Genomic DNA, 11476 nt, shown 5'->3' with positions numbered 1-11476 from the left:
GTCCTGCACTGAAAATAGCTGAATAACATTGTGCACAACCAGTTTAAGGCATACCAAACACTACCACAGGCGTTGCATGTACCGTCCAGTTGTAACTAGTGACTGGCACTGGGAAGTAGTTGTTGATCATTTGTGCTTGAGCGCAGTTTAGGAATACTTATGAGCCCTGAAAGACCTGCACTGTAGGTCTCCTCTTAAAACTCAAGCCCATGTCATATTATTTCAACCTTCAAATGATCATAAGACAGACGTATAAGACGTGGTTACTAATGGCATTGATAGAGTGTTGATTTTAGGATTTCTGTCCGTGTTGGACCTGTTGTGATGAGTCAAGGTGCTTTCTGAGCCAGACCACAGAACTGCAACACTTTGTCTCCATCATGTGGCGGATTCTGATCACCGTCCCCTTCGTGTGAGGCGAGAAACACACAACATATTAGTTACTGTGTTTACAGTTCTGCTTATACAGCACCAAGCGACGACAAAACCACATCGCAGAGCACTTTACTTATGGAGAAGTTCAAAAACCACATGATAACGTAGCATTTCGTAGATGCAATATTATTTACAGTTACACAGAAGCATCGCACAAACATTTCCCTTCATGTTTAATCTTACGTATTATGAGTTTGACACGCTGAAGTCTGTCAAGAACAGGTGGTTTTATTTCAGCTTCATCGTTTACCTTTATTTTGTGCCACTAAAACCATTCCAGAGATGATCATTTTCATGGTCATTTGACCCTGAAATGCAGTCAGTTACTGAGAACAAATCACTTGTACTAGAAATAAGGACACAGCCACAAAATATCTTTTCTCCGGGAAAAGATCTCAAATATTTTCAATTTATTTTGAACGTTGAGTATTAACGCTAATCTGGGGACCGAGATGGTTCTTGTCCGTTTTGCCCAGCTTGTCACGGTACGTGGCGCGAGAAGGTAGGACCCAGATGCGGACTTCAAAGTAAAACTCAATTAATTTACAAAACAAAAAGCAGAAGGCAAGAACCAATGGCGCGGCTGAGCCGGATATCAAAATACTTAGTAAAACAACAAGAGCTGACATGGAATAAATAAACAAGACTATTACTGTGACTGTGACTGTGACTCAATAACGTGGGGCAAAAACCTGACCTGAACATGAAGGAAAGGTAAGGATTTCACCAGGACTGTGCGTGAACCTGGCAACTAAATACTGGGGAGGTGATTGGTGACGAGGTGCAGCTGTGAAACAGAAAACAGGGGACTTGAGTGAAGCTAAGTGACGGAAAAAACATGACAAGAAATTAACCTGGAAACATAACAAAAGAACATTTAGAACGGGACACAGCTGGGGCCCACCTAATACCTACAGTAGGCCTGCCTTAAACCCACATGGGCAATAGGCTTGGGGCCAACATGGAACCCGCGGACAGTCCCATGTGGGGCCCATTATTCAACCCACTTTGTGCCCACATGGGCTCCACATACAAATGTTAGCTGAGAGTAACCCCAGACATAGAATAAAGGCGTATAGTGTGTTTATTTTCACACTATGTATCTAATAGACAAATTTCTCCCTGGGAAAGGACACAATATTTCTTTGATAAATATATTTTTGTCATCTGATTGTATGATTTTGCATTTTGTCATATTTTGAATCCCAAACGCATCATTTATTCACTGTAAATGCACGGGAATCAGACACACATTTCAAATAAAGAGAAAATGAAAGAAAATGTGTTTGCAGCCTGCTGCATTCCTGCCCATGTTGAATGCATAGCCCGGAGCCTCGGGATCAAGCTGGGACACGCCAGAGTTCCCAGCAAAACATCACGAATGCCTCCACTTTTACCTTTATCCGTTGCTCATCACAGTCGCGCGCTTCTTTTTTTTTTTTTTTTATTGTTTCTGGGTGAAGCACTGACCTCTCCACCCAACATGACACACTGACAGCAGGGAGTGCTACGCCGATCAACAAGAGCCTGCGGTGAACTTTTATGAAGAGTCCACATGAAAAGAAGGATCCATGCGCGCGCCTCGCTCTCTCCTGTTGGGCGTGGAGTTTTTTTTTTAACATTTTTTTTACAGTCAACAGCGGAAATAAACCGAGTATGAGAAAGTCACAGCAATTCAAACCTGTGTCAACTGTAAAACAGCGAGAGGGTGTGAGTGCCTGAAGTTTATCTCTGTTTTCGGCTCGCAGGTAAGCTTAATGAACGCGTGCGTGTCAACAAGTGCCACAAGTTTACTGAGGGCTCGAGACCAAAATAAGTCAGGGTAGTTTAAACGATGTTTCTGTGTGTCAGACGTGGAGCAGCGACTTAAATCACAAACGCGCGTGCTCAGCCTGTTCTTTGACATCCTTTGCGTGATATTCGTGGTGTAATACCCTTTATCCTCAAGTGTAAACACAAATGAGCACCGTCGCACGTGCGCGTGTTGCCGCTGTGGGTTGCCGCGCGCGACTCCTGTCCAGTTGGCTTTGATGAAGGGTGCCATTACAGAAGTGCTCGGAATTAAGTTTGAAATGATTTGCCTTCCAGCCTTTGTGGGGAGATTTAGGTGTTCAGCTTTGCAGGATGCGTGTCGTTACTGCACCGCGTGCACTCGTACGTCTTCCTCAAACCAGGAAGGATAAACATGTTGGACTTTGCTCTAAGGGATGCACAGAAGTACGAGGCAGTTTCGTGCTGGTGTGCATGCATGGGCGTGTATGCTGTGACTCACTGCAACCCTACCTGTAGCAGACACACACACACACACACACACACGCACGCACACGCACCTCTTTTGGGCCACAGCCATGGAAGAAAATCTTCTTTTTTTTCCATTCATAACAAACTGGTGAGTTCATGCAAGTTGTGTACTTACTTTTTGTGTGTCTATGCTGCCTTGTAACACACACACGCGGCTTCACATGTCACCATACCCATGTGGCACGTGCACGCTGCTAAACTAGTGGGCTTCTCTTTTTGCTCCGCTATTGATCTGTGGGTTTGCATGGCTGGAGGCAGCTGCAGATCAAAACTGGTGTATCCAATCTTTAATAGTGTTTGCTGAGTGTGTGCGTGTGCTTTATAGTGTGTGCTTTATGATGGCCCACAGTTGTGTAAGTGCTCAGAGGCAGAAGTTTGCTGTGAGCCAACACACATCTCTGTCTGTTGGCGCAACCCTCCGCTGAGCTGCCCTGATAGGCTGTATAGATTTCTATTACGGGGACTTATTCAGTGCATGTGTAGCACATGTTGTGCCTGCATCCTAAGCTCTATTAATGCAAAGGAATGTAGAGTTCAATCATGCTGCCAGTGTTCGAATTCACTTTTTAAGATGAACATCTGTACAAGAGCAGATGATGCTGCATGGGAGAAAAAAAATAGCCAGAAGTCATTTCTTTTTGTTCTCTGAGCTGCACTGAATACATACAGGGCGACTGTGTTGACTTGAAAGCAGAAGTAACACTTCAGGTCCCCACTGTGCTGTAGATCTGCAACGTAAAAGAGAAGTTGACATGTCAAGGGGTTAATGCTTCTGTATCTCTACGGGAGTCTGAAGAGTGTGAAAAAGATAGATCGTTAGAGGGCAGATCTGCCGCTCATTTCGTCGGCGTTGGAAGAGAAGCTGCTGTGTTTTAGTTTTACAGCAAGTTGCCGGGGCAACAAAGCGAGATGTAAAAAGCCTGGATTATGGTAAGTGCTGCTGCTGCAAAAAACAAACAAGAAAAAACAAGTACATTAAGTTTTGAAGACTTTAAATTGTGCAAGCTTTCATTGGTGCCTGCTATTTCCTCAAAGCTGTTGCTGTTTCCTGCTGCTTCTCTCAGGAGTGTTGCAAATGTAGTTTATTACACACACCATGGTGCTTTCTAAGTGAGTTTCTGTTATGATAAATAAAGTTGGCTTCCTTTATTGCTGTGAGTACACGGGAATATCAGTGCCGCTGATCAGTTTTAGAAGAACCGTATCCAAAAACCAAAATTCACACAGTTGCACAGATATTAGTGGTTGAACAGCACGATGTCCCAAACTATTTATTGCAATATTTATGGACTTCCTGAAGTCGAAAACCACAGCGTGTCAATTTCTTTTTTTAAATTTTTTTTTATGAAGTATGTGTTTGTGTAGCTTCTTTTTCTCCTTCCAGACATAAAAACATTGTTTTTATCTCGTCTTTTGCATCTCTTGTCAAGAAATGGTGCAATTTGAATTCCAAAAAATGTGGAACTGTTCCTTTATGTGAGGTCAGGCTCCTATGGCTGGGATAGATGGATATGCCATCAGCTTAATATTCACACGGAAATCTAAACCTCTTTAATTTTCACCTGCAACTTCTCTCAGGGATAAAATCTGTGGTTTTGTTCAGTTTAGAATTGCACGTCCTGACTTCAGATGGATTCCTTTTTATGTTACAATGGTGGCGTGTGGTTGGACCATTAGTAAACAATTACATTTTGAGTGATTGCTCACATGTTCCCTTTACAAAGTACTGCGTCACCCATTCCTTACCTTTCTTTGTGCCCACAGTGTAACACTGGACTTCTTCGTGCTCTGCAGGTGTTCCTAATGTGGCAGACGTAGGACTCGAGCACCATGTTGGAGCCTTCAGAGCCCAGCCTGGAAGTCGCAGAGTGGCTCTCCACCCTCCACCTTTCCCAGTATGTCTCCTTTTTCCAGCAGGGAGGCTATCAAGCTTTGCAAGACTGCAAGGACCTTACAGATGATCACCTGGTGGAGCTTAAAGTGCTGCCAACAGGCCACCGAAGACGCATCCTTCGGAGTTTGGAAGTACTGGGGTTAAAGCAGCAGAGTGGAGAAGAAGACGAAGACAAGCAGCAAGATCCAGATAGGAAGAGGGGTCAAAGGAAGCCGGCGCCGTACCCAAGACACATCTTCCTGAAGGACAGAAGGAGAGGGACATCATGTCAGCAACAACAACCAAAGGAGAAGACAGAATATGATTCGGAAGGGAGTCACACTTTGCCTGCAGGAGCAGGACTGGGAGCAGACCCTGAGAACCTTCCAGAGAGGCGATACCGCGCCCCGCCTCAACCGACCCCGCGTGACCCCCAGAACATCCAGAAATCAGTGCAGACCTGCCAGCCTGACTCCACGTGCTCCAGCAGCAGCAGCAGCAGCGAGTACCTTTCCAGTTCTGAAATACCCTCAGATTGGGAGGTTAACTCAGAAGAGCCCCTCCCTGCACCAACTGAGGACAGCTGGGGTTTTCCTGGAGAAATGGTGGACAATTTGATCTATGAGTCACAGCCCCTTTTTCAGGCTCCTGCAGGTCCACGACTTACTCGCTCCTACAGATTAAGGCACCGACCTGTTCCAGAAATCCCTAATCAGACCATTTTGCCTCCTCAGGACAGGTACTACTGTTAAGTTATTTTCCGAGTCTGATAATTTGTGAAATCTTTTTGTTTGTTGAGAGTTTTTTGCAAAGATTCTGATGATAAAACATAGTTTTATCTGCACCTAGTTAGCTTACGTTAGTATAAAGACGATGGCTAGCAAATGTAGCAAATATTTGCTTCAGGCTAAAGTGCTTTGCCAGCTGGAAGCCGTAGTATTTGTAACAATGAGCGAATCCTTCTAGCTTTCCGACTTTGGACTGGCACCAGGTGAACTTTGATGTGCCGTCGTTCCCAGCTCAGACTTCTGAGTTTTGGAAGGCAGAAGCAGAGAGGGACTTTTTAAACCAATCAAGGCTTATTCGATTTTTCTCAGTCGGTCCTTTCATGGCAGAAGACATCACTAGATGTAGCTGACGACTTTATGACCCAACGATCGTCCCTCCCGTGTCTGCTTTATGACGGGAGGGTTTGATTTGCGTGAGGGAAATCGGTTGAATATATCTATTATAAAAGTGTAGCAATTAGTCGACTATTTACTGTAAATTATGTCTCCTGTTGACTAGGAAAAGTCAGAGTTTGTCCTACTAATCAAACAGCATAGTGATGATGGCATGAATTAGAATAAAGCCCAATCTCTGTGTCTCTGCCTTTCTATTCAAACTGACTGAGGCCTCTAATCTCACAAATGGTTCTGCAGTCCACAGAAATTAATACCAGTATGAAACCTTTGGACTCTTGAGATAACTTTATGACAATCCAATTCCAATCCGCTGATTTTTCTTGCTCCTCAGGAGTCCACCGGCAGCACAAGCAGCCAGCCCCAAACACCTAACCGGCTCAGAGGGTCCCACCGGTGCAAATGGCGTTCAGAAAGGTATACGCAGTCTTTCAGCTTCATCTGCTTCATCTCCGCCATGAATATTTCATACTGCAGTAGAGTCAGACCGTGCTGTTGTTTGCCTGGATGAAAGCAGGATGAGGAGAGGATGTTTTGAGGCCGTGTCGAGGGAAAAGCCGGCACCCCTTCTTTAAAACGTTCATCTCACAGGGAATATGCTTTCTCACATCTTGTCTCTCACAGAGGCCCGATGTAGTCTTGCTGCACAGCTTTCCAGAGTTTTTCACAAGTTGTTTAACTTTGCTAACAACACGCTTGTAATAGGACGAGTGCAAATATGTTTTTGAATTCTTCCCGAGCTGCTTTTGTTGGGCTTAGTCAGTGTCCCGTTGGAGGTTGCTGTGCTCTCTTAGGATGCTGTGAGATGATGCTTTTCTGTGGCCACAGCCCCATGCCTCCACATCTGTCAACATGTCTTTCCTTACTGCGATGCTGCAGTCTCTTGGCAGACATTGTTTTCCCAACTTTTCCAACAAGACAGGCAGGAGACTGAGAGGCGAGACAGTAGGTTGGGTCGGGAGGAACGAGGAGGAGATGGATGCAAGACGAGAGAAGAAGCCACGTAGGTCCCAGTGTAGGGATACGGGGGAGCTCAGGTCTCGAATAGCAAGCTAAGGCAAATTTGGACGTGTGATTTTACCGGAGAACATGTGAAGAGTTTATTCCAAGATGAGGTTGAAAGTGTGCAGTGTTGTCTCACAGAACTCGTCTCCTGCTCACGGCAGCAGCCCAGCAGCAGCACATAAGCCCTCTGATATGGTGAGACATACATAATCCCAAATAGCTGACCATACATACGCTGCTCGGTTAAGGCAGTTCTCTCAGACAATACTATAAATCTGAAGAGCCTTTGTTTCTGTGACACCGCTGTTGGACGTGCACGGCATATCCGGGGCGCGTAGCGCTGCGGAAATCACAATAAAGCCTTATTAGATCTTTGGCCTGTTTTCCAGGATTTTGGAGAGAAAATGACACGTTTTAAGCAATTTCAGTTTCCATCAACGGGATATTTCAGGGTTTTGTTCATCCATTCAGCGCAAATTGATCGGAGCATGCAAAATGCAAACAAAAAGACACTGACTCTCCTCCCCTTTCTCTCAAGTGACACGATCAAAAGCTTTTCATCTGATTTATTCCACTTCAGCTGAAGGCCTCTTGATAAACAAGGCTGTGAATCCCGAGTATTTCCTCTCAATAATACACCTAATTTTGAAATTCAAATTTCTTCTTTTAATGTGAGAGTTTACTGATTTTCTCTTATATATGAAAAGAGAGCGTCCTCGTTCAGATGAGTCACCAGAGGGTTCAGGTAAATGTTGCTGTTGTTCACCCGTCGTTAACATGGCTGTGTGTCAAGTTTCCAGCAGAACCCTTGATGATCAGCTCTGTGATTGGGAGAAATTTAGCACCCGGCCTAAATGACAGTGTCAGAGGTCAAACTCCAAGCAAAGAGGAGCTTTTTTTTTTTGCATCAAACCATGAGTAGACCAAAGGTTTCTGAGGGCATTGGACTCGAAAACAGGCACATTATTTAAAGATCAAGACATCCAGCTTTATTCACTGACATCTGATAGAAAAAGAGCTACATCACAGATACAGAATTAGCTAATTAGACCCACAACACTCTAATCAAGGAAATTCTCATCAAAGTAAGGCTTTCTTGTATAGTGGTGATCTCAGGATGAGCTCTGTTGGTTAGGTGATTTTCACAATAGATCCTATTTACTGATGGCTCCAGTAACAGGGTTCTGAGTGCAGGCCCCTGAAATCTAAGCCAATCAGATGTGAGCTTGAGTAGATGGTTTCCGGACTAAACCGTCTCTTACTTCACCTTAACCGTCTTCCAGAAACAGCATTCTTCTCTCCTGCCAGCTCCGTCTTCAGCATCTTCCTCCCAGTATCCCCACCATCTCTCCACATGCCCACGCTGTCCAACCCGAGCGAGCCGTCTGATACACTCGTTTCAAATTCAGTGCATCCTCGTCACAGCCGCCTCCAACTGTGCCTTTTTTTTTTTTTTTTATCTGCAAGCCCCCCACCACCGCTGCCAAGCCTGCTAGTTAAGAATAATATCAAAACTTACACGCTCACAAACCATTTAATCTATTTTGAACGCTTCTAACCTTTGTCCTCCACTTTGCACATTAAGAAGTGCATGTTGTTAGAGTCAGGACCCTGCGACTGCTCGTTGGCCTCATGGTAGAGTGAAAGTGTTCATAAGGTGTGCCGTTTTAATCAGAAACACATCAGTCTGCTGTTTGTATGCAGCCGTCACAATCTAATTGATGTGCAAAGTGAAGGCGGCCCTCATGTGGGGGTCAGATCTAACAAATAAACGCCTCATAAAAACCTCTGCTTATTAGCATGCTAATGCTACAGGTACAGCTCAAATCAAACCAAATTTTATTTATATGGCACCTTTCATACTTTAAAAGCAACACAAAGTGCCTCACAGAGGCTAAAAACAACAATGATATGCAACATAGCAACCCTCCCGCCCCCATAAATACCCAGAGAGACACGGAGACAAACAGACACAAAAGCTCAGACCCACTGCACCTATCAGACAGAGACATGGCCGGGCACCCAGACCTAAGGCAAGGAAAGAGCCACCTCAGCCAGCAGCTGAGACTGTTTCTGTCTTGTTACTGTAAAGGTGTTTTTACACTGATAAGTTCTGGGGAAAAATAGCTACTCACTTCCTCACAAGCTTTCAGTTACACATTCGCCTGCACTTAATGATCCGATTTCTTATTGTATTTCCTCTTCTGCTGCAGTCAGCAAACAGCATTTTACGAATGGGTCATGTCAGAAACGCAACACTTGGTGTTGAGACTGAAAAAGATCATCACAGCCACAAAGACCGCAGGTTTTGATCACTAATTTGAATTCACATGATGTCAGTTTTGTGTGCTCCATAGTCGGCACGGCGGTGTCTAAAATGAGGGCTAATAGCAAAGGGACCTGCGACTCCCTGACTTAAAAGACGCAACGCTACACTCGGAACAAAGCTCCCCAGTAACTTTGAGCTGACGGTTGCCTCTAGGTCGCTACTCGGGCTGCAAATTGACAGACTCTGGTCACGGGCAGATAAAGAAGCATCCGAGAGAAACAAAGGCAGATGCTGGAGACGAAGCCAGTGAGGGAAGAGTAGAGGGAGTCAGACAGGAATAGAGTACGGTGGCATCCAACAGCCCTCAGGGAGATGCACGAGTGGCCTGAAGGTCGGCTGATAGAAGATGATTGATGGTCGCTATCTGCCCACCCAGCCTGTCCTCGGAGAGGGACACTGTGTTGGAGTGCATTCTATCATCAAGTATACTGACCTCCTGATGGAGCTTCCCAAACCCTTTGTCTCCTTCTGTAATGGCTTGCATTGTTTGGAAGTGTGAGTTTGTTCAGTTTTAAAAAGTCGTGCACTGCTGTCTATGAGAGAGTGAGATTGTGCTCATTTGCCCATCCATCCTTTTATGTCTGTATTTGTCTCAAGGCATCTGATGGTGTTTCGATCTCTGTGCTGTCTGAGCGCGAATCTGTCCCTCCACCCGTATCTGTGTGTGTGCCTGGCCCTGTGGCGGCATCTTCTGGCCATCACAATCCTCGGGAGATGGCGGTGTCATTTTTCACAGTGACAGGCAGCAGCCCACGCAGGGTGGCCCCAGGCCTCCAGACTAATAGTGTCTGGCTAGAGTCTCTCCTCCTCTCCTTCATTTTCGCTTCCACAGACCACAGTTCCTGCAGGAACGAAGACAGAGAGACGGTCTTGGCAGCGACTCTGTCTGTTTGAGACAGGCCGAGGAGGATCACTCTCCCATTAGCGGGTGGAAGAAGGCCGTGGCAGAGAGATAGCCGTGCTAAAGCAAAATTTAATTGGTTTGCGCTTGCATGGATCAAGAGCCGACACATTTATTCAGATCAATGAGTTGGTTTAATGAAAGAGCACTATAACATCTAAGCGATTTTGAATTTAACTGGAACAATCCGGTTAAGCTGCTTAGTTTCAAGCACCACGTTTAGGCCTTCATGCTGTGTTTTTCAACTTTCAGTGCTTTGACAAAACCCACCATTGTGTTGTTTCTGTGTCCTTTTTAGCTCCACTTCAAAGAACCTTGGTGCCTATCGCTCCCTATGGGGAAACAGTCCTGTACAACAACCCTGAAACTGCTCTGGTAAGACGGTACACACGCCCATTTGTGGACAGTGACAAGCAGCTTACCAAAGAGGAACTGACATTTCTCAGATCTTCAGTTCTATCTCAGTCGTTTCGGCCACATTAACACCAAGCTTCCCTTTCAGTGTTAATGATGTCACCATGCCCACACAGCACTGGAAAATGTGCTAGTTTCAGCCTGCACCCAGAGGTTAATTGAAATGTCACCGAGCCTCTAAAGTTAACATAGTTTAGTGCACCTACCTGATAATGGTGTCTGAAAGATGGACACTTTCTTTTCATCTGATGCTAATCTCTTTTGTGCTCTGCAGGACCAAGGTGCTAAACAAGGGCTGCAGAAGGGGTTTAAGGCCAAGATGAAACAGAGGAAACAGAGGTACTGCATGCTGCTCTCTCTCACTTAGATATAGCAACACAAATTCACAAAGATTCAAAACACAACCTGCTGGTTTTTGTGGTTGCTAGCAGTATGTGGGATGCAGGGATAAAAAAAGACTGCATGTGTAGAGGTGAGGACTGTTCGTGGTCTTACTTGAGACATTATGTTGCACCAAAAAAATGCACCACAATGCTTGAGCTGCATTGCACATCATAAAGGTGAGAATTAGTCTGGGTATAGTGTCGGGGGAGGGGTGTAATTATTTCTCGCTTCTCATTTGTGGTAGAAGGGCTTCTTAAAAACAGACCAGTCTGACATTTTGGGAACACGACTATTGGCCTTGCTGAGATTTAGATGTGACGATCAATACCACGCTCTTTTTGTAAGCTAATTAAGGGGTAATTAGCTTAGCTTCGTTTTACCGAAAGAAACACTTTCAGGAGTTCAAAATGCATTCACAGAAACAAACTGCTTGGTTTTACAGGGAGGCCACTCTCACTACAACTCACTGAACAGCGGGAGACATTAAATGATAATTGTACTCAGTTTTCCATGTGTTTTGCATAAAATGTCTATTTATCCGAGCATGGCTTACTTTACTGTCTATGAGGCAGGTTATCATTCATCACCATGGTTTTGGTTTCTTGATAATAACATGAACAGAAAGCTGTGCTGGCTCCTCCGACTGTTTCCAG

The 11476-nt window shown here is 45.0% G+C and overlaps 1 protein-coding gene across 1 annotated transcript in view; it reads left to right on the top strand.

The window, feature by feature from the left end:
- The first annotated feature begins 2105 nt into the window (after window positions 1–2105).
- Window positions 2106–11476, top strand: part of arap2 (ArfGAP with RhoGAP domain, ankyrin repeat and PH domain 2) — a 114338-nt gene continuing 104967 nt past the window's right edge. The window contains exons 1-5 of the mRNA XM_072377002.1: window positions 2106–2183; window positions 4501–5348; window positions 6125–6207; window positions 10324–10400; window positions 10714–10778. Coding sequence (XP_072233103.1) covers window positions 4567–5348; window positions 6125–6207; window positions 10324–10400; window positions 10714–10778 — 1007 coding nt within the window. The 5' untranslated portion in view covers window positions 2106–2183; window positions 4501–4566. The remainder of the gene's footprint in view (window positions 2184–4500; window positions 5349–6124; window positions 6208–10323; window positions 10401–10713; window positions 10779–11476) is intronic.

This window comes from Leuresthes tenuis, unplaced genomic scaffold, assembly GCF_036924035.1.
Source record: "Leuresthes tenuis unplaced genomic scaffold, fLeuTen1.0.hap1 SCAF_22, whole genome shotgun sequence".
NCBI lineage: Eukaryota > Metazoa > Chordata > Actinopteri > Atheriniformes > Atherinopsidae > Leuresthes > Leuresthes tenuis.
The sequence above is the reverse complement of the archived record's forward strand: the minus strand, read 5'-3'. Positions and strand labels throughout refer to the sequence as shown.